Source organism: Amphichorda felina (genome assembly GCF_050947745.1).
Source record: "Amphichorda felina strain 45539 chromosome Unknown scaffold_9, whole genome shotgun sequence".
Taxonomy (NCBI): Eukaryota; Fungi; Ascomycota; class Sordariomycetes; order Hypocreales; family Bionectriaceae; genus Amphichorda; species Amphichorda felina.
The window spans coordinates 1,312,399-1,331,047 of NW_028145041.1; the positions used below are offsets into that span (position 1 = coordinate 1,312,399).

General features: G+C 55.2%; 8 protein-coding genes across 8 annotated transcripts; 3 read left to right on the forward strand and 5 right to left on the reverse strand.

Moving 5' to 3' along the window:
* Positions 1-529: 529 nt before the first annotated feature.
* SOU1 (uncharacterized protein) lies at positions 530-1,615 on the reverse strand (the record flags this gene model as incomplete). Its single annotated transcript, XM_083198322.1, has 4 exons — positions 530-644; positions 695-827; positions 891-1,274; positions 1,369-1,615. The coding sequence occupies 4 exons, from the start codon at positions 1,613-1,615 to the stop codon at positions 530-532; spliced, it is 879 nt and encodes a 292-aa protein (XP_083046057.1).
* Positions 1,616-2,929: 1,314 nt separating this feature from the next.
* Positions 2,930-4,768, reverse strand: ACO1O0_008969 (uncharacterized protein; the record flags this gene model as incomplete). The annotated part of the gene is made up of 8 exons (XM_083198323.1): positions 2,930-3,135; positions 3,274-3,345; positions 3,399-4,005; positions 4,053-4,261; positions 4,330-4,390; positions 4,446-4,512; positions 4,568-4,585; positions 4,644-4,768. 8 exons carry the CDS (start codon positions 4,766-4,768, stop codon positions 2,930-2,932), a joined length of 1,365 nt encoding a protein of 454 aa, XP_083046058.1.
* A 1,291-nt stretch (positions 4,769-6,059) lies between these two features.
* UBP1 (ubiquitin-specific protease UBP1) lies at positions 6,060-8,258 on the forward strand (the record flags this gene model as incomplete). The annotated part of the gene is made up of 1 exon (XM_083198324.1): positions 6,060-8,258. The coding sequence occupies one exon, from the start codon at positions 6,060-6,062 to the stop codon at positions 8,256-8,258; it is 2,199 nt and encodes a 732-aa protein (XP_083046059.1).
* A 1,555-nt stretch (positions 8,259-9,813) lies between these two features.
* Positions 9,814-11,440, forward strand: ACO1O0_008971 (triose-phosphate transporter family-domain-containing protein; the record flags this gene model as incomplete). The annotated part of the gene is made up of 4 exons (XM_083198325.1): positions 9,814-10,022; positions 10,107-10,174; positions 10,320-10,945; positions 11,012-11,440. 4 exons carry the CDS (start codon positions 9,814-9,816, stop codon positions 11,438-11,440), a joined length of 1,332 nt encoding a protein of 443 aa, XP_083046060.1.
* A 558-nt stretch (positions 11,441-11,998) lies between these two features.
* Positions 11,999-14,130, reverse strand: ACO1O0_008972 (complex proteins associated with Set1p component shg1-domain-containing protein; the record flags this gene model as incomplete). The annotated part of the gene is made up of 5 exons (XM_083198326.1): positions 11,999-12,004; positions 12,139-12,244; positions 12,265-12,949; positions 12,972-13,878; positions 13,933-14,130. The coding sequence occupies 5 exons, from the start codon at positions 14,128-14,130 to the stop codon at positions 11,999-12,001; spliced, it is 1,902 nt and encodes a 633-aa protein (XP_083046061.1).
* A 727-nt stretch (positions 14,131-14,857) lies between these two features.
* Positions 14,858-16,428, reverse strand: ACO1O0_008973 (mitofusin complex protein UGO1; the record flags this gene model as incomplete). The annotated part of the gene is made up of 3 exons (XM_083198327.1): positions 14,858-15,458; positions 15,509-15,978; positions 16,027-16,428. 3 exons carry the CDS (start codon positions 16,426-16,428, stop codon positions 14,858-14,860), a joined length of 1,473 nt encoding a protein of 490 aa, XP_083046062.1.
* Positions 16,429-17,015: 587 nt separating this feature from the next.
* YAH1 (adrenodoxin) lies at positions 17,016-17,447 on the forward strand (the record flags this gene model as incomplete). Its single annotated transcript, XM_083198328.1, has 2 exons — positions 17,016-17,056; positions 17,102-17,447. 2 exons carry the CDS (start codon positions 17,016-17,018, stop codon positions 17,445-17,447), a joined length of 387 nt encoding a protein of 128 aa, XP_083046063.1.
* Positions 17,448-17,609: 162 nt separating this feature from the next.
* Positions 17,610-18,491, reverse strand: RRP15 (Rrp15p-domain-containing protein; the record flags this gene model as incomplete). Its single annotated transcript, XM_083198329.1, has 1 exon — positions 17,610-18,491. One exon carries the CDS (start codon positions 18,489-18,491, stop codon positions 17,610-17,612), a length of 882 nt encoding a protein of 293 aa, XP_083046064.1.
* Between the last annotated feature and the right edge of the window lie 158 nt (positions 18,492-18,649).

Below are 18,649 nucleotides of genomic sequence, written 5' to 3' on the forward strand. Positions count from 1 at the left end.
CATGCCTGTGCCCCCTTTCCCTCCCAACTAGTTAGTTGGTCGACCATGTGGCTTGCATCAACATGACGAACTACCTTGGTAGGACCCTCCGGCAGAGTTCCCACAATGGGTCTCTGGTCCGTTTTCGCAAAGAATTGGCAGTGGCCGTATCTGTACCTATGGGGGATATTCGACGCACACTCTACTATTTCCCGACTAGACCCTGACGATACCTACCATAACCGCCTGGGACTAGTACGGCGATTTTGGTCGAACACTTTACACATGCACTAGTACCTTTCACATCCTAGCCATAGTTGCACGGGGCGGAAGAGGGCCTTCATGCGGATGGCGATCCGTATTCCATATCTGGTTCCAAAGGTATCTAAGCTAGATTCATAATCTCGTTACAAGCGGGTCCTGTCCCAAACTCTCTGCCTCTCTGTATCCGCGGAGAGATCCGTCTACCCCTGTCACCATCTATCATCTAGAGCAGGCCCTCCCTGTCTATTCTAGAGTCCCGTCTTATCACTCGCACTAGGTTTTTCTTTTACGGAAGGCTGTAGCCACCGTCGACGATCAGATCTAGGCCGGTCGTGTAGGAGGCGGCGTCGGAAGCAAGGTACAGGAACGAACCCTTGAGCTCGTTGACGACACCCTCGCGGCTGAAGATCTGTTAGCATCATCGCACTGACTAACACATGGTTCAACTTACCCCATAGGAGTCTTGTTCTTCCACTGGTTCTTGACGCTGGCATCGGCGAAGTGGGAGATGTCCGTCTGGATATAGCCCGGGGAGACGGTGTTGCAACGGGCAAAACCAACCCATTCGACAGCCAAGCTCTTGCCTTCACAGCCGGTTAGCTGGAGATTTCGAAAACACAAAGCGATGCGAGATCAGGCCGACTTACAGAAGTGGATCACGGCGGCCTTGGATCCGTTATAGACGGCCTGGAGCTGAGGGATGTTGACGATGCTGCCGCTCATGGAGGCAGTGGCGATGAAGCTCCCAGCGATGAAGTTGTCAAGCGGCTTGCCATCGATGGTGGTACCCTCCTGCTTCTGGCGGCGGAAGTGCGCACCGGCCGACTTGGCGCACCACATGACGCCGTCAACGTTGACAGCCATGACCTTCTTGGCGGTCTCGACGGAGCCTTCGAGGAAGGGACCCTCCGTCCAGGCAATGCCCGAGTTGGCGACGAAGACGTCCAGGCGGCCGTTGAACTCCGTGACGATCTCGGTGATGGCCTTGTCCACGGCATCGGCAGAGATGACGTTGACCTGGTAGGCACGGCCTGTTGTGTGAAGATCACATCAGTCAGCCATCAGTCCACGTTATTCTTCTAGGAACGTCGCTCTGCGGGAGGGTCCATCTTCAAGATGACTTACACTTGACGCCGTACGTCCTCTCAATGTTCTCGGCCTCGACAAGAGCCTGCTTGTTGCTGTTGTACCAAATGGCCACGTTGGCGCCAGCTTCAGCAAGGCCCTGAGCGACAGCGAGGCCAATGCCGGCACCGGCACCGGACACGATGGCTGTGCGGCCCTTGAGAGAGAAGAGCGGGAGAACACGGTCACCGCTGGGGATGGCCGTGTTGTCCTGCTTGAAAGCACCGTCCTGCATATCGGTAGCCATCTTGAATGGTTTGTGATTTGCGATTCAAGTTTCTTGTAGATGGACACGTTTAGACCGAGGGGCTCGTCGAGGGGCTTATCTTATCGTCAAGGTGGGAGGGAGGACGTGGGGTTCGCGAGGAAAGAGTAAAGCAGAAAGAAGGTTCAGAAACAGGCGCCCAAGCTCTTCATATAAGTACTTATTTAGTACCTACACCTGAGGGAGGCCCTTTGGTTGCTCTGTAATAATACAACACGGCATCCATCCCCTAAAGATTCCCCATCCACATCTCTCGGCGCGCCATGCGACATTTTTGACCCTCTCGCGCAACACCGCCGTGAGACCTGCCGCCTGACGTATCGAACGGCATCCCTGCTCAAGCTGATAGTGGTGTGGATACGCGCGCTGAGCGCAATTCACGGTGACTTGTGGGCGGATAAAAGGCATTACCAGGAGTCGGGGGGCTGCAACGGCCGGAGCCCGGCGTCATTGGGGGCTTGCGTTCCTGGCGTTGCCGACAGCCCAGTGAGCCCACTCGATGCGAAACACAGCTCCCCCGCCAACACTATAGTTAGTGCGTAGCGCGTGCCTGGGCCCCCTGTGAGAGGTGCGCTTTAAAGCAGGCAGTTATCGGGAGGAGACGCATTGCGCCGTTGCGGCATTGGCGTTGGTGATGCCACCGCCCCGCCCCCGCCAAGGCCGTGATCCCCCGCCGGGCAATTTTGAGCCGCCGTCGCATGTTGATGCAGTCACGCAGGCCATACTCGCAGGCCATACTCGCAGGCCATACTCGCAGAGAGTTACTCCAGGGAGTTAGTTATTCGCAGGCGGAAGTTTTTGCACCGTTGCGGAAGTGATGGGACGGCAGAACGCAATAATAACCGCTTGAGCGGATGTATGGCCCGTCTGCGCCAGGCTGCTACCCCAGCCTGCGTTACGTCAGGCGTTTCCTGTATGTATTAGATGCTCAGCTCTGTTGCGTCTAGCCTTTGGTGGCACGGGTGGAGATGGTGGGGGAAGGATTAAGGCCAAAGACTGAGAGTTGCGGGGATTTATAAGCTACTGCCTACTGAGATCCTAACCAGGGTTGCCAAGTTTGCCCAAGTACTTCGTACATACATAGTATTACAAACGCAGAGAAAGGCGGGCTTGCCGCGTCTGAAGATCGTGATAAGATGCGTTCAGCGTTATGGGCGTAATTGCGCAGCCCCCGGAAAAACTCCAGGTAGGACCCGGGTGGATGCGCATCTATGCCTTGGATCCCAAACTTTCATTTTGATAATCTTGGTATATATTTTGTTGTATATGGACGTTATCAATGGAAGAAACGGCTGGCTATATACCACCGGCCTTTTGGGGCTCATCGGCCTTTTGGGTCTGGTCTGCATCGCCGAAAACTTCATGTTCCTGCTCCCCGGCAGGTTCTGCGTCAGCGGGCTGTTCCGTAAGGCTTGTTTCTTCGCTGGATGCCTGCTCCATGGACCGAATGCTTCCACTTTTGCGTCTAATGCCCCTGGAGGTAAGGAGGGTGTTCGCGGATACTTGAAGGTTGTTGTATCTGAAGAGCATCCCTGGATTTTCCCCAAAGCAGGAAATTTTCCATCGCGAATGGAAATCGTCGCGGTTGACTTTGTTACGTGTAAGTTATAAGCTTCGTGTAAGACCGGCACATTACTTACTGTATGCGCCACATATCCTCCGCAGGCCCTCGAAAGCGGTTCTTCCATGGAGAACACGCCAGTTATCAAAGACTTGGGTGGCGTTAGCTTTACGTTAGTGACGTAAGGGTTGGGATGGCTCATACTCAACACACTTCCAGGCCTCAGTTGGAACCTATACTGGTGCTTTGGGCTTTGGACCATCAACGCCCACTTTCTAGCTGCTTGGTACCACTTGTCCGCATGCTCTAGGGGAACCACACCCCGGTCATCATTGTTCCATCGGATGCGGTAGGGCCAGGTGGAAGGTCCTTCCCTCTCGATGACGGGATAGAGTTTGTCCGGGGTAATAGAGGCGTCCGCGTTACCACTCGCATGCCAGGCAACGGGCACCTCGCAGAGGGTTTCGTAGAGCTCTGGGGAAAACTTGCGGATCCTGTCCGCAACTATAAATCCATCCACCAATATCGACTCGCCGCCTAATGGTCCATCTTCAGCACTGGAACCGGGAGGCGCATCGTGCGAAAGCATATGGAATGCTTGCAAACCGGCCGGGTCACTGAAGTAGGTGGTGTCGGTGTGGGGATCTAGTGCTAGATTCGTGTACGCCGTGTCGGCTGAAGAAAGATCTGGCACGAAGTCGTAGAAGCCGCCATAGTGGGTGTTGCGGATGGGCCCAATCCTTTCAAGGAGCTCTTCGGTGGCTTCTGGGGTTACTGGGGTATTGTTGACGAAGCAGAAGCCGAATTTTTTCTATCCAAATAAGCGCTGGAGCGTCGTTCGCGAAATGTTAGACTTACAATCTTTCTCATCAGATTTTCCATGGCTCTGATGGGCCTGTCGGTGTTATGGCCCATGCATTCCTCATACGTGACCTCTGGCCTGGAGCCCTGCAGCCAAGCATTCGAGTCCCAGAGCCTCCGATCTGGGGTATGCATATACCCAAAGGGTGGCTCGACGGCTTGCACGATCCATCGCCAGGGTGTAAAAGTGTTATGTCCATCCGACACTAGCACCATATTGTTAGTATGCGAGCGTTACTGAGTCCTAAGGGGTAGTTTATGGTGTCGTGCTTACTTGTGACTCTTATCCCATATTGGTTTGCGCTTGCGTACAAGACACGGATGTTGGAGGGGACCTGTGGTTAGATTATTAGCAGCGGGCACAAAGATGCGGACTCTAGCTGGGAGTACCCTGAAAGAATCAAAGCTCCTCTGTTTTGTATCCGGGTTGATGCACTCCGAGCATTTGCAGTTATCTCTTGGCGGAGAAGTTAGTGTTGGGCGTGTTGACGCGACGAGGTCTAGGAACTTACCGCAACCACATTGCCGGGCTACAGCCACGTTGTCAGCCGCACTATCAAATAGTTGCATGAGAAGAAGCTCACTCACAGCCTGAAGAAGTCACGACCCTCGTCAGTTTCCTGGTTGGTGAGGTCGGCAAGATCATCCTTCTCCACCAGGACGCCGAACTTGTCAGGTTCAATAGTGACGGTCTGCTTCAAGCTCACACCCATGGACTGAGTCGCGCTAAAGGCCCTCGTAAACTCAAGGCTCGAGCGTTGGAGATGGCTTCTGGAAGCCAGGCGTCTCCCAGATCTGAGGATCTTGCATGGTGGAAGCCTATGTCTGGTTAGCCAACTGACTTGGAGTGAATCCATCTCTAAAGGGGGGGTAGTACCTTGGGGCCCATCGCATCAACAACGGGCGGGAAAACATGTTCCTTTTAGGTGAAGCTGGACGCTGGAGAAAACAGTAGAGGAGTCTGATTCACGCGCCCGTCATGAATCTGAATGCTCGGAACATCGAAGACAACGGCGGTTGTGTGCCCGAGACCCCAATGGCCGGTCCGAGCCACGGCAGTGGTGTCTGACCCGATTGGTGCACGTGACAGTATTGAAATGAGAGACAACCACGCGAGATCTCTGCTGACCGGAGGTACCTAGCATTCACCTTCGACATTCACCCAACCATCATGCTACGGAGTACGTATACCTGAGATGCGGGCTATCACTGCTACCGGTCTGGGGCGTGGGCGCGATGAACGTTGTGCCTCGGCGTAGTGCCTCGAGACAACTGGCCCCTGGTGTTGTATCTTTACAACACAGGACAACACCAGCGCACCTCGCGCCACAGGCTGGACAACAGGGGGATTACATCTATCGCGTTCTATGCTTCTCTTCTCCGTGACTTTGTTCGACCTATTTCAACGATGTTAAATAGCTGTCGCAAGTGTCGTGAAACATGGCCCCCTCATGATTAACTCAAACGCCTAAGTAGTGGGCCGCGCCAGGGCGCCAGTGCAATCCCAGGGGTGCTGGACGACAACCTATGGCGTACCTGCAGATTTCTGTCCTTCTATCCTCCACCAAAAACCCAAACCCCGAGGAGGACCAATGTCCCTTCCAGATGAAAAACTGGACCAAAAATCCAAATGGAGATACCCACGAATGAAGCTGTGCATCTCAAGCTCTGAGCTGGTGGTTGAACCTGTGTAAGTTGTCGGCGCGGATCAACCTTAAATCCCCGTGGTCCGTATCTGTGGGTTGGTCTAAAAGTAGAAAGGGAAGCTGAGTCTCGCACATTGAACTCAACTACGTAAGTTGGATCTACCTGTGTCCCTCTGTTGCGGTCCCAACAACCGCCACCTGTGGCCAAAGTTCACATATTTTCGCGAGGAAAGGTATTCTTGCCACAGTGCCTGGTTACTGGCCATGGCATCTCTCGGCTTGCGCCTACCTGTCTCTCTTTCATAATCTTATTTCTATCGCGAGGTCGTCCTGGACACGCACCCTCGTCCTGCGCAGTATGTCTCCCCGTCAGAGCGACTTCGGCGACCTTTACCTCGACCGACTCGGCAGCACCCGCCAGACCGTCTATCCCTCGCAAACCCTGTGGGACCGTCTGAATCAGCCCACCGTCATCATCTCCGTTCTCGTGGTTCTCATATCCGTTCTCTACAACCTTCACAGCTCGTCGGCGACATTCGAGGAGGTTCTTTCCACGTTGGAGGTGTACCTATGGGACGCTCTCGTCTACGCGACTCCCTCGCCGCTTCTGTATACCCTTGATAACTGGCTCCACCCCCAACAGTTGTCATCGTCAGAGCAAATGGTTGGCTCTCAGCCTAGCAGCCATGCCTCCAAGAGTGCGGCTATGCGTCGAGTCTTGGGTATGAATAGCGGCCGCGGTATGGTGGCTTCAGTCTTCCAAGCCAGGACTCGGGCCCTGTCGATGACTAGCAGTGCGCTAGGGTTCAAAGTCGACACGGATCGGCCAGCCGGCCTGGGCAACCGGGACAACTCATGCTTTCAAAACAGCATTCTACAGGGACTCGCGTCACTCGATAAACTGCCCGACTACCTCTCTGCTTGCTTGCGGAATACCCACTCGGTCGATAACGATGCGAACAAGGTCGTCACACAGACCCTGCGGACGCTATTGTCAGATCTCAACGACGTTTCGAACAATGGCACAACACTTTGGACGCCTAACAAGCTCAAGTTTCTAAGCACGTGGACGCAGCAAGATGCACAGGAATACTACTCTAAAATACTTGACGACATCGACAAGGGAGCGGCGGAGGCGCTGAATGCTACCAGATGTCGAATCGGGTTCGAATCAGACAGCGTTAAGGACGATGCTACAGCCAGCCAGCCCAGCGTCGATAGTGGGTACCAGAGTTTATCTAGGGGCTCTGGGACATTTGATGCCGGATCTTTTCGGAATCCGTTGGAAGGGCTGCTGGCCCAGCGCGTCGCGTGTGTCCAGTGCGGTCATTCGGATGGACTGTCCATGATACCGTTCAACTGTTTGACCCTTAGCCTTGGACTCCGTGGCTATCACGACCTGTACGAGCGACTGGATGCCTACAGCCACGTCGAGTCTATTGAGGGCGTCGAATGCCCTAAATGTACACTCCTCAAGGCGCAAAGGCTCCTGACGAAGCTCATGGAACAGATGCGCGCACGGGGCTCTACCGAAGAGCAATTAGCAGAGCCACTCCGAAGACTCGAGGCTGTGGAGCTGGCCCTGGAGGAGGATCGCTTTGATGAGGAGACCATTGTGGACAAGTGCAAGATTTCGAGCCAGGGAAAAGTCACCACCACAAAGACAAAGCAGATTGTGATTGCACGGCCGCCACAGAGTCTGGCCATCCATGTCAACCGTTCAGTCTTTGACCCTTCTACCTTCAATATGATCAAGAATTCAGCTCCCGTCAACTTCCCCATGACTCTGGACCTAGGGCCATGGTGTTTGGGCAGTGCTGATATCGTCGGCCAGTCTGAGACAGGGGCTCCCAATGAGGAGCAGTGGCTGCAAGACCCCAAGGCATCAATGATCGCGGGAGACTCGCGACCCTCGAGGCTGAGCGGGCCGATATACCACCTTAGGGCTGTGGTAACACACTATGGGCGACATGAGAACGGTCATTACATATGTTACAGGAGGTACCCCAGGACAACCTCGCCGGATTCACGGGATACAAGTACCACGTCTGCTCCAGATTCTGAAGTGGGCGATGATGTGATTGAGGAGCAGCCTGATAATACCTCCACGGACGGCGACGTGATCTCGGATGCTGGCGACGAAGCGACTGAAGAGACGGACTGGTGGAGGCTCAGCGACCACAACGTTTCCAAGGTGGATGAGCAGACGGTGTCAAGTTTGGCCCCTGGGGTTTTCATGCTGTTTTATGACTGCATCGATCCCAACATGGTATTACAAGACTCGTCGGAGTTCGCAAGATCTGCAGCAGCACAGTCTGCATCGGCTAGCGTCAATGGCGAAGTTGAAAAATCCCAGAAATCTCAGCCTGCCCAACCACCCAGTCAGCCGTTGGCGGTCTCACAGTCGGCTGGGAAAGAGCAGCGCCCAGTGAACCACCAGACAGGAGACTCGGATTCACCAGCTAAAAGCCCTGAATCTGTCCCACTGCCCCTGGCTGGCCAGGACAAGGAGGTACTGGAAGGCGAAGAACGCGACAGCGGCGCGGGGAAAGGCTAGTATAACTTGAAACACATAGGGTCGATTGGATTGCATAGCGACGGTGTTTGGGAATCATGGATTATAATGGCTTGGAAGCTTTGCGACATGACATCTTGACACGCTTGGGCAGGACAGACTTTTGTGGGAATAGGTACGTAATACGTAAGGCATCTCGCGCTGCCACCGATCCCATACAAGGATAGTATATCAATAGACAGGGTACGTCTATGCTGGCTCTTCAAGATATCATGCCACTCCAAGACCATTCCATATTGGAGGTAACAACCCAGATTGAAAAGGCTTGTAGATCGAATGTCGAACTGAGTAGGTAATACTAAAGCGGGGATCAAGTTCTGTCAGTCTACGGATAGTTTGCGAAGGGCGCAAAGGTCGTCCGAAAGTATCCAGTATTAGTTGAATCCTTTGTGGCTGAGAGGCACATTTATGGTCCATATATGCAAGTTAGGGGCAAAGATACATGAACCGGGCGGGGGGGGGCTAGAAGTCAACCAACTGCTGACGACGACTGACAAAGTCAGCTGAGAAAAGGCAACATGTTCTCTCGAGCCCGAGCAGAGAAGTTTATTATTGATTGGCTGTCTCAACTGGGGAGAGAGTTTGAAAGGGGCGTGCCGTGCACGGGCTTTAGGCCGATCTCGAGCTTTGACCCAAAGGTTGATCAGAGTTGGTTGGCTAATTGGCTCATATCCCCCGGTTTGGGTAACAACCGACTAGGCAGCGACATCATCAGTGAACGATCGAACCCACAGGTCTGCGTTGGGGATAATAGCGAGTCGCGAGAGTCGTAAATACAGGAGAAGCCTGAAGGCACCCATTTGGCGTGTCTGGCTTGGGTCCATGTCCACTTGGCGTGGAGAGGGCTTGTGTTATGGTAGTGAGCGCGACTCGTTGGGCGAGCCGTGCGCCCGTGCTGCGATTGCTGGCAGGCTGGCAGGCTGGCAGGCTGGCAGCCCTACGAGTAGATACAATGTACGAATCAATATTGGTACGGAACAGAATTGGCAATGGCCGAGGAGATTTGTCTATTATTGTTGAGGACCGGGGTCCCTTGGTGTGGCCACTGCAGCGGTGGTGAGGCTGTGGAGGAGGGCTGGAGCACTATCAGCAGAGGCCGAGGGGCTTGGTCTGGTACAATTACTTTGGTGGATGGTGGCTTCCAGGCACGAGCTATCCATTATCTGTCTTCTCTTGGCAAGTGCAACTGATCTCGTCCATGAACCAACTGGCACGACTAGAGTCTAGCTGTTGATAAGAATAGCCTGGTCTGCGTGGGCTTGCTTGGCACCCCCGGATCATCTGGAGCCCACTAAATTACCTAAATTACGTAGCTGCACAATTGCTGCATAGCTGCAGGCTGCACATCTTGTGACACAATCTGGAATTCTGGCCCGGAGATTGGCACCCGCCACAAAAAGTGCTGTGCACCTCCGCCAACTACACCACGCGCCGCCCGTTCGTCGCCCATCACCAGCGACCTCACCTCCACCTCTCCCCTTACCTCCCACCGCGGCCTCTAGGCGACACCACTCTCGCCCACCGACTCCTCCAACAGATGGCGTCGCCGAGGATCTCCTTCTGCAAGGCTGCGACTGCTTCCACTCCCGCCGCCGCCTCCGCGGCTGATGTCCCCCGGCTCGAGTCTCAGCGCTCCCATTCCAGTCCTTCTGTTACCGCGACCCCCGATGACTTGGACGTCGTCGCCGACGACCTCGAGGCGCTCGAGAGGCCACCGCTGACCTTGCACCCCTCCTTCTATATCCTGTGAGAACTTCCCTCTCCCGCGCCTTGCTCTCGCCAGTTGTGGCCTCTCGCCTGCACTGTTTTGCTGACCGTCTGCTTACCTAGGAGCTGGATCTTCTTCTCCAACTGCACCATCCTCTTCAACAAGTGGCTCATTGATAATGCCGGTTTTCGTATGCCTCCCTATTCTGATCCTTGACCCTTGAAATGACGATTGATTGCTAACGCGTTCTCTAGGATACCGTACGACACCCCCCCTCTTCCCCCCCCGATGATATCCTCTCCATGATACCCCTGTCGATACTGATACTCTCATAGCCATCCTCTTGACCTGCTGGCATCTTATCTTCGCCACATTGGCCACACAGCTCCTTGCCCGAACCACTTCTCTTCTCGACTCGCGCCATGCGCTCCCCATCGACCGCCGTCTCTACCTGCGCACCATCCTCCCCATCGGCCTCCTCTACTCGGGCTCCCTCGTCTGCTCCAATGTCGTCTACCTCTACCTTTCCGTGCCCTTCATCCAGATGCTCAAGTCGGCCGCGCCTGTCGTCGTCCTCTTCTTCTCCTGGCTCTGGGGGCTCACCCATCCAACGCCGAGCACCCTCGCCAACATCCTCGTCATTGTTGCCGGCGTCGCCATGGCTAGCGCGGGCGAGATCCGCTTCTCCTGGGTCGGATTTCTCTACCAGGTGGGCGGCACCATCTTTGAGGCCATGCGCCTGGTCATGATCCAGGTCATGCTTAGCGCCGAGGGCCTCAAGATGGATCCCCTTGTTGGCCTTTACTACTACGCCCCGATTTGCGCCGGCATGAACATGCTCGTTGCCTTTTGGACCGAGGTTCCCTACTTTCGTGTAGAGGATCTGTACAGGACCGGTTTCTCCATGCTCTTCCTCAACGCCCTTGTTGCCTTCATGCTCAACGTAGCCAGTGTCTGTCTGGTAAGCCTCCATGTCCCCTATCTTCGCAACCTGTGTGAGTGTACCCATCATCTAATATGTCTTCAGATTGGCCGCACCTCTGGGCTCGTCATGACCCTCACGGGTATCCTCAAGAGCATCCTCCTCGTTATAACCTCCGTCCTCCTCTGGCGCACCCCCGTCACCCTCCTCCAGAGCGCTGGCTACTCCACCGCCCTCGCCGGCCTCGTCTACTACTCTCTCGGCCAGGACCAGTTCTCCCGCGGCTACCACGCCGCCTCCACCTGGGCCTCGGACGCCCTCAAGGCCTCCCGCGAGGGATCCTCCTCCCGCTACCACCGTTGTCGCGACCACTGCCACCACCAGTGGACCCCCGAGCGCCGCCGCTCCATCATTGCCACCGGCGTCATGTGCTTCCTCAGCATGCTCGTCGTCGTCGGCATCTGGCGGGGTCCTGCCGCCCTGCGTAGGGCTCAGGATGTCTTACCGTCCCTGCTGGGCCAGGATCGGTTATGATGCTGGTCAGCTGAGTGGGGTGATATTGTTATTTGGTGGATTTTGCGCTTTACGAACTATGGGCATACGGACATAGAAAATTAGACAGACGTGCGAAGTATGTATATATATAGATATATATATACCAGTAACTGTAGTACTTAATTTACGAACATGACGAATGAAGAGGCCTGTTTAAGTGTGTGGGAAAACCAAGATGCTATCATGATTGTTGAGGACATTAACTTTGGACATTATGAGTACTCGTACATCGCCCTAAGCCAGATATGATCGCCACGCCCCTATCGGCGGCTCCGGCTCCGACTACGGCTTCTCCTTCGGCTGCGACTCCTATCACGCCGCTCCCGTCTAGGAGACAGGCTTCGATCCCGTCGGCTGCCTCGCCTGTCTCTATCGCGATCACGGTCACGATCCCTATCTCTGTCCCTATCGCGATCCCTTTCTCTGTCCCTCTCCCGTTCCCTGTGACGACGGTCACGGTCACGTTCACGGTCCCTTTCTCGGTCCTTGTCCCGATCACGATCACGGTCTCTGTCGCGATCCCGGTGTCTGTCCCTGTCACGGCTGCGACTGCGTGTGCGGCTTCGACGGCGATCGTCTCGCCCACCAGGCACGTACCTGTCAGCGTCCGGCGCACCCTCACGCGATTGCTCTGCTGCGGTCCTTTCAGTCGTTGCCCTATCGCTAATACCAGGTACCGGCAGGCCCTTTTCGCGAGCATCCTTTTGCGCGGCAAGATAGGCCTTTGCTTCTTTCTCTCGCCGCTTCCGCTCTTCGCGCTTCCACTCCTCATCGTCCTCTTTCCTAGTTGGTGCTGGTCGCACCGAGGATGATTTGGGACGTGAGCGCGAACGGCTCCGCCTGTCACGGTCGCGATCACGATCGCGTTCTCGATGTCGGTCCCTGTCACGACTTCTGTCTTTATCCCGATCGCGGCCCCGCTCTCGCGTTCGGTCCCGACTTCTTTCCCGGGCAGGTCTGTCACGTGGTTCGTAGCGATCTGGAACGGGTCTCGGAGGTTCTCGAGACCGGCTACGGTCCCTCCTTGTTCGTGAACGACTCTTGTCTCGCCTGTCGGAGCGTAGACGTGAACGAGAACGGTCTCTCCGGTCTCTACTGCGATCTCGTACGCTGCCTCGAGCCCGTGAAGTAGTCCTATCCCGTCTCTCCGTCCTGACGCGAGACCGACTACGTTCACGATGTCTTGAGCGACTGCGTTCTGAATGAGCGGCTCTTGGTCGGGAGCGGCTTCGTTCACGGCGGTCGTCTCTCCGATGCCGAGATCGTGACCTGTCCCGCCTCGTCCTAGAGCGACTTCTCTCACGCCTATCTCTGATCCTGGACCTGCTATCATCACGTCGTGGTGACCGAGAGCGAGCGTCCCGCTTCCGATCGTCAGAGCCTCGGGGTCGGCTTCGCTCCCTCGATCGATCACGATCCCTAGACCGGTCACGATGTCTTTCCCGGTCCCTGTCGCGATCCCTGTCGCGGTCATCGGCTCGAGAAGCGCTGCGACTAGACCTCCGTTCACCTCTCAGATCCGACACCTTCGGGTCCACTGGTGTCCCCGAGCCGCGGACTTCTGGTCGTAGCCCGCTGTCGCTAGCTTTGCGGGAGCTAGACACTCGAGGTGAGTCTCGGCGGATTGGGTTGATGGCAGAAGCTGGTCCAGCTTTTCGAGGGGGAGGTGCCAACGCTTCATCCACCTCGTATTCCTGGTGCCGACGTGATGACCTGTTGCTCTCCCGCAATAGATCGGCCAGAGCTTCTTTCTCCAGCCTCTCATTCTCTTCCTTTGAAAGCTTCTCCTTGTACTCTTTTGAGACCGTGTCCACATCCTTGCGAGGTCTGCTCCTGTCTCGGTCTTGCGAGCGTTCCCTGTCACGTTCCTTTTCGCGACGCTCACGCTCGCGATGCTTCTCTGCGCGTTCGCGGTCACGTTCTTTTTCCCTCTCCTCCCTCTCCCTCTCTCGTTTTCTGCGCCGCTCGTCTCTCTCTTCCTGGCGTCTGAGCTCGGCTTCCTCGCGTGCCTTTTCTTCCTTCTTCCTCTCTTCCCTGGCAATTCTGCGCTTCTCCTCTTCGATAGCAGCCTCCTTCTGGCGTAGTTCATCTCGGATTCTTTCGCGTTCCGCCTTGCGGGCCTCCGTTTCCGCAGTGTATTCTTCGTCAGTCTTAGCGCCCCGCTTCTTCTCGGATTCAGCCGCCTCTTCGCCAATCTCAGCCGCGCGAATCGCTCGGATACTCTCTTCTATCGTGTTGACGTCGATTAGCTGACCGATAACATCCTCGGATTGTTGGTAGACACCCGATCGTTCCAGGGCGCCATCAATCAGAGCAGCAGCCTTGCGTCTGTCGAGAGTGAGGAGCTGCTGCGGGTTGCGTTCGACTTCTTGCTCCGCGACTTCGAGGATGGACTTGGTAACCTGGGCTTCGTAATCCTATCACGGTGTGAGCTAAGGAGAAATGTACCGTGGATATCGCGAGAGACTTACGCTAGCCTTGAACTTATCCCAGACTTGCTTGCGAATGGTATCGTAGGCGCCTTCCTTTTTGAAGGCATGCGCGAGGGACTCAATGGCCGCCCTTGTCGCGGATGGTAGAGGGAGCTCGGAAGCCTTGAATTTTCGCGGTGCGGCTGCCAGACTCTTGTCAGCCGAGTCGCCCGGGAGTTCCCCCGCTGCGGCAGCCATGGTGGGCTGATTGACGCTCAGCGCGAGAGGCCGCTGAAGTGTCGCGGCAGCCCCAGAGATTCTGTCCACGTTGCTGGCTGGCTCAAGATGGAGACAGGTGGATTTATATCATAGTTAAGTAACAGGTGCAGATATCAGGAAAGAGAACAAATGAAGACGGCGAATTCTTCTGAAAATCTTGGTAACGTTGTTTTGGAGGGTTGAGGTGTGTGGTTTAGAAGTTTGACCATGAAGGTGCAACAGAAACGCGATGCCTCAGCCAACGCCAATTCACGTGATCCATATACACAGGCACCTTGGACAATTCACCCCAGCCAGCGCAACACCAGTGTAGGAAGATACATCTCTGGACATTATAAAGTATTAGATTTTCCTCTACCGGGCAGCTGACGGAATTCACATGTTACATATTTATCGCGGCTAGTAAGAACTGTGTAGTAGGCTGCTTGCCAGTTTGACCAGCAGAAAACACAAATACTAGTATTTTAGCAACTCATCGGTTTAACACACGCTTCATTGTTGGTAGGGGGTACTGAGAGTAGAAATATACATTATAAGAGGCTACGCTGTACACGAATTGGTAATACAGTAAGTTAGCTGGATATCAAACCGTCCCGATCATCAAGGTCGTAGCCTGTAGGGGAGAGATCCCAAGCCGTAACGCCATGCCAGAGAAATGCACCGCTCCAACCACAATACATCATGCTCTACTCCGTAGATCCTCTCCTTAGAACTCGCCCTCTCCACCGTTTCCAACGATACTGGCAACCCATAGGCCAGTTAAGCCCCACCAGCTCACCTTCCATCCCCTCCAAAGGCCATCCACACCTTGGCCCTTCTTGTAGACAGGCAGAGATGCCTTGGCCTTGGCCTTTGCTTTCTTAACCGGCGGGGGCTTAGCCACGACTTCTCTCTGGCCCTCTTGCGAAGCAATGTAAGTCATTGTGCCGAAAACACCATTGTATCGCCCAATGGGTACGATTGTCTCCAGGTTCTGCTCCTTGCCTCCTCCCAAGGCCCGGATGTAGTCCTTAGTTGAGAGCACTGCCATTTGTCCGCGACGCAGAACTGTCTCCAGCGGCAGCTTCACAAATATGGCTGCAGATGAAGCGCAGAACTTGGCAATCGAAAAAGTCATGGGCGACACCTGGCTATCGATCATGAAGCGCGTGCGCAGGACGAGAGGAGTCGATAGCTTGAGGATAGGGTGAATGAGCGAATGCAGGACCGTGGGGATGAAGACTGCCGATGAGCAGACGTAGGAGGGGAGAGACCGCAGAACTGCTAGCGTCCTGCGCTGCCCTCGAGAAGCTGGCGTCATGATGAGTCTGGTCGGGGTCAGCGTTGGTTTAAACAACTGGATTTTATTATTTCGTACCTAGTGCGGACCAGATCCAGAGGCGACAGGAGGACGCCAGTTGCCACAGCGGCCGAAGCGGCCACGAAGAGGGAAGCCCATGGGTACGGTGACGCAATGTCCACCAGCCTGTCAATGTCCTCCTTGACTCCCAGGTCGGGGACGTTGAAGATGGCACTCAAAAAGCTTCGAGACCAGTTCTCTAGTAGTGACTGCAGAACCGTGTAAAGAAATGTTGCATTGGACCCCTTCCAAACCCCCCAGGCCCCCTCCTTCTGCCAGAGCGCCGAGATCACGTTGGTCACAGAATCAGACTGGCGAATGTTGAGGAAATGTTCTGTTAAGGCGGGCTTTTTCGAGGATCGCGGTGACCCTGTCGGCGAATCATCCCGCAGACCATTTCGGCTGCGCGGATGTAGGGGAGTGGGCGTATTGGGCACGTTCGATGTGAAGTAAGCGGGCTCGTCGCCTTCAGAGTCGGAGTCCGGAAACTGTGTGGTGTTAGTAGAGAGCAAAGAAACCCGTGCGCATCTCCCTACATCATAGATTGAACCTCCATAGGTTGAAGTTTTCTTCTTGAGCATCTCCGGCTCCACCGGCGAAGAAAGCGCAGCACTCTCATCCTGATCCCGAACTTGAAGAATCACCTTGGCGACCTCGAAAGGTTGCGCCATCAAAACGGATGTGTACTTCCATACTAGCTCGTCTAGCAACTCCTTGATGTTTTGCACCACCGACGGGGTGTCGTCTCCCAGGTAGGTATTGTAGTCGAGCTCCGTCAGTACATCGCGTGCCTTAGACGCGTACCTGGAGCTAGTCGCATTGCCCCCGCCAGAAAATGGACTCGGGCTCGGAGTCGAAGCTGGACCAGCGCGCTCGCCTATGGTGGGCGGTATATAATACGGCCTCAGGGGGTTGACCCCCTCTGTGTGCGTCGACATGATGGGCGCGAAAGATGGGGAAGCATCTGAAGATGGAGACCGACGACGGCTAGTCTACTCTTCGGGATGATGAAATTGAACCTTGGAAATCATGCGCGATCAACTGGCCCAGAGCTTGGTGTGGAGACGGAGGCGAATGAATTTGCCGATAGATAACCGGCCTTATCGGAGCTACTTTTTCTTTCCAGCGCGCATCAACTCGGATCTGCGAGCAAAGAGCGACGACCGCGCGCGGCCCATTCCACGGACAATTCTGGGATATTTCCTCTGTCGAATCATACTACTTACTACTCTTGGCAAACCCCCCGAGCCAGCTTCGTTATTTTGTAGCGCCGTGTAAACAACATACCAACTGCATCTCCCTTGCCACCCAAACCAGATGTCGACTTCTAAAGCCTTTGCGAGAAGCCTGGCCAGGCTCTCGTCTATGCCGAGCCGACGAATCCAGACGATACACACTCGGTCAAGCGCCACTGCGCCCCTTGCCCAGCTTCAAACAACATGCCGATCTAGGATTGCGCCCTCTGCGATTCCCCGCGCCTTGATTCCGACATGCCGAACCTTCTCCACCACGACTCCCCATCGACATGGGCACATCAAGACCCCTAAGCCCGGTGAAGAGTGAGTTGTGTCTTTGAACCCATAAAGAATGAAATCGCTGACCACTGAATAGGTTGCACGTGACATTCATCGACAAGGATGGCCAGGAGTACAAGTTTGCTGTCAGCGAGGGCGACAACCTCCTCGACATTGCACAAGCCAACGATCTCGAGATGGAGGGCGCATGCGGTGGGTCATGCGCCTGCTCGACTTGCCATGTTATCGTGGCAGACGAGGACTATTACGACAAGATGCCGGAGCCTGAGGACGACGAGAACGACATGCTAGACCTGGCGTTCGGGCTGACCGAGACGAGTCGGCTGGGGTGCCAGGTCAAGATGACCAAGGACCTGGACGGCCTCGTGGTCAAGTTGCCATCTATGACGAGGAATTTGCAGGCCAGCGATTTCAGCGGTTAGCGAGTTGAGGGACAGACGAGCCCTCCCATTGTACAGTAATTGTAAATAGAACGGTGGTGTGGCTTGCGAGAAAAGGGTGTAACGTGGGTATCTTTACCAAGATTCACCATACGGCGTCAATAATGATCAGACTTCTCCCTTCCGGTATATACAAATGTCATGCTACGCTTCTTCCAGTGCAGTCTTCTTCAACCCCCCACCGCCCGATGCAATCAGATCCAAGAACCCCTTCTTCGTTAGCTCGTTCACCTTCTCCTCCCGGCGATTCATCCCAATGACTCCGGCCTTCCTCGTACCCTTCTCGGCATCCGTCGCCGCGACCTGCGCCGCCCGAACGGCATTGAACAGCTTCACCACACCCCTTTGCGCCAACTTGCGCAGACGCCTCTCCGTCTCCATAATCTCGGCCGTCGATGCCTCGAACTCTCCCGTCTTCTCGTCGCGCGTCGCCACCAGCACGTCCTTCACGCGGCCCTTCTCCGACGCCCGTCGCTTCTGCTCGCGCAGCTGCCTCCGCGCCTTGGCATCGAGCGTGGTGTCCATAATATCCCTCGAGGCCTCTTGTGCCTCTGTGCTGCGTGAGAGGACCGGGTCGGCGCGTTTAGAGGATGATAGCTTTGTGGCCAGAATCTTGGACAGCGATGTTGCAAATGCAGTGTTGTCTCTCTTCTTTGACTTGGCATGTTGTCTGGCGGGCTTGAAACTGCCCTCGTCATCGTCTGTGTCGGCATCTGAATCTTCGTCCCCAACGCTAGAACCTTCGTCTGATTCGTCTTCCGGCGCCGGCTTCTGTGCCTCTTTCGCCTTCAGGGTTGCTTTCTCCTCAGGAGCGGGAGCCTCATCCTCGGAACTTGATGATTGTTCTTCCGAGTCAGCGGCGTCGTCGACTTGTACGTTGTGGATGTCGTCATCCGAGTCGAGCAGGTTCACGGCATCGAATTCGCCCTCCTCGGAATCGCTCTTGTACTCTTGCTTCCGCTTTTGCTTCTTCGATGGGCGCTGCACCCTGCCCTCATTCGAGCGTTTCTTGCTGTGGACGGGCATGGTTGCTGGTGTACAATGGCTGTATGCCTGAAATTATAGTGTGAAGTGGACGGGTGACTTGGGACGACAAAAAGTTTCGAGAATTTTGCCAGGTAAATTCCCAGTTTGGAGGGGCTAGCGCGAAGGCGGTGTCGCCCAGCGAAAGTGGGACCTGGTTA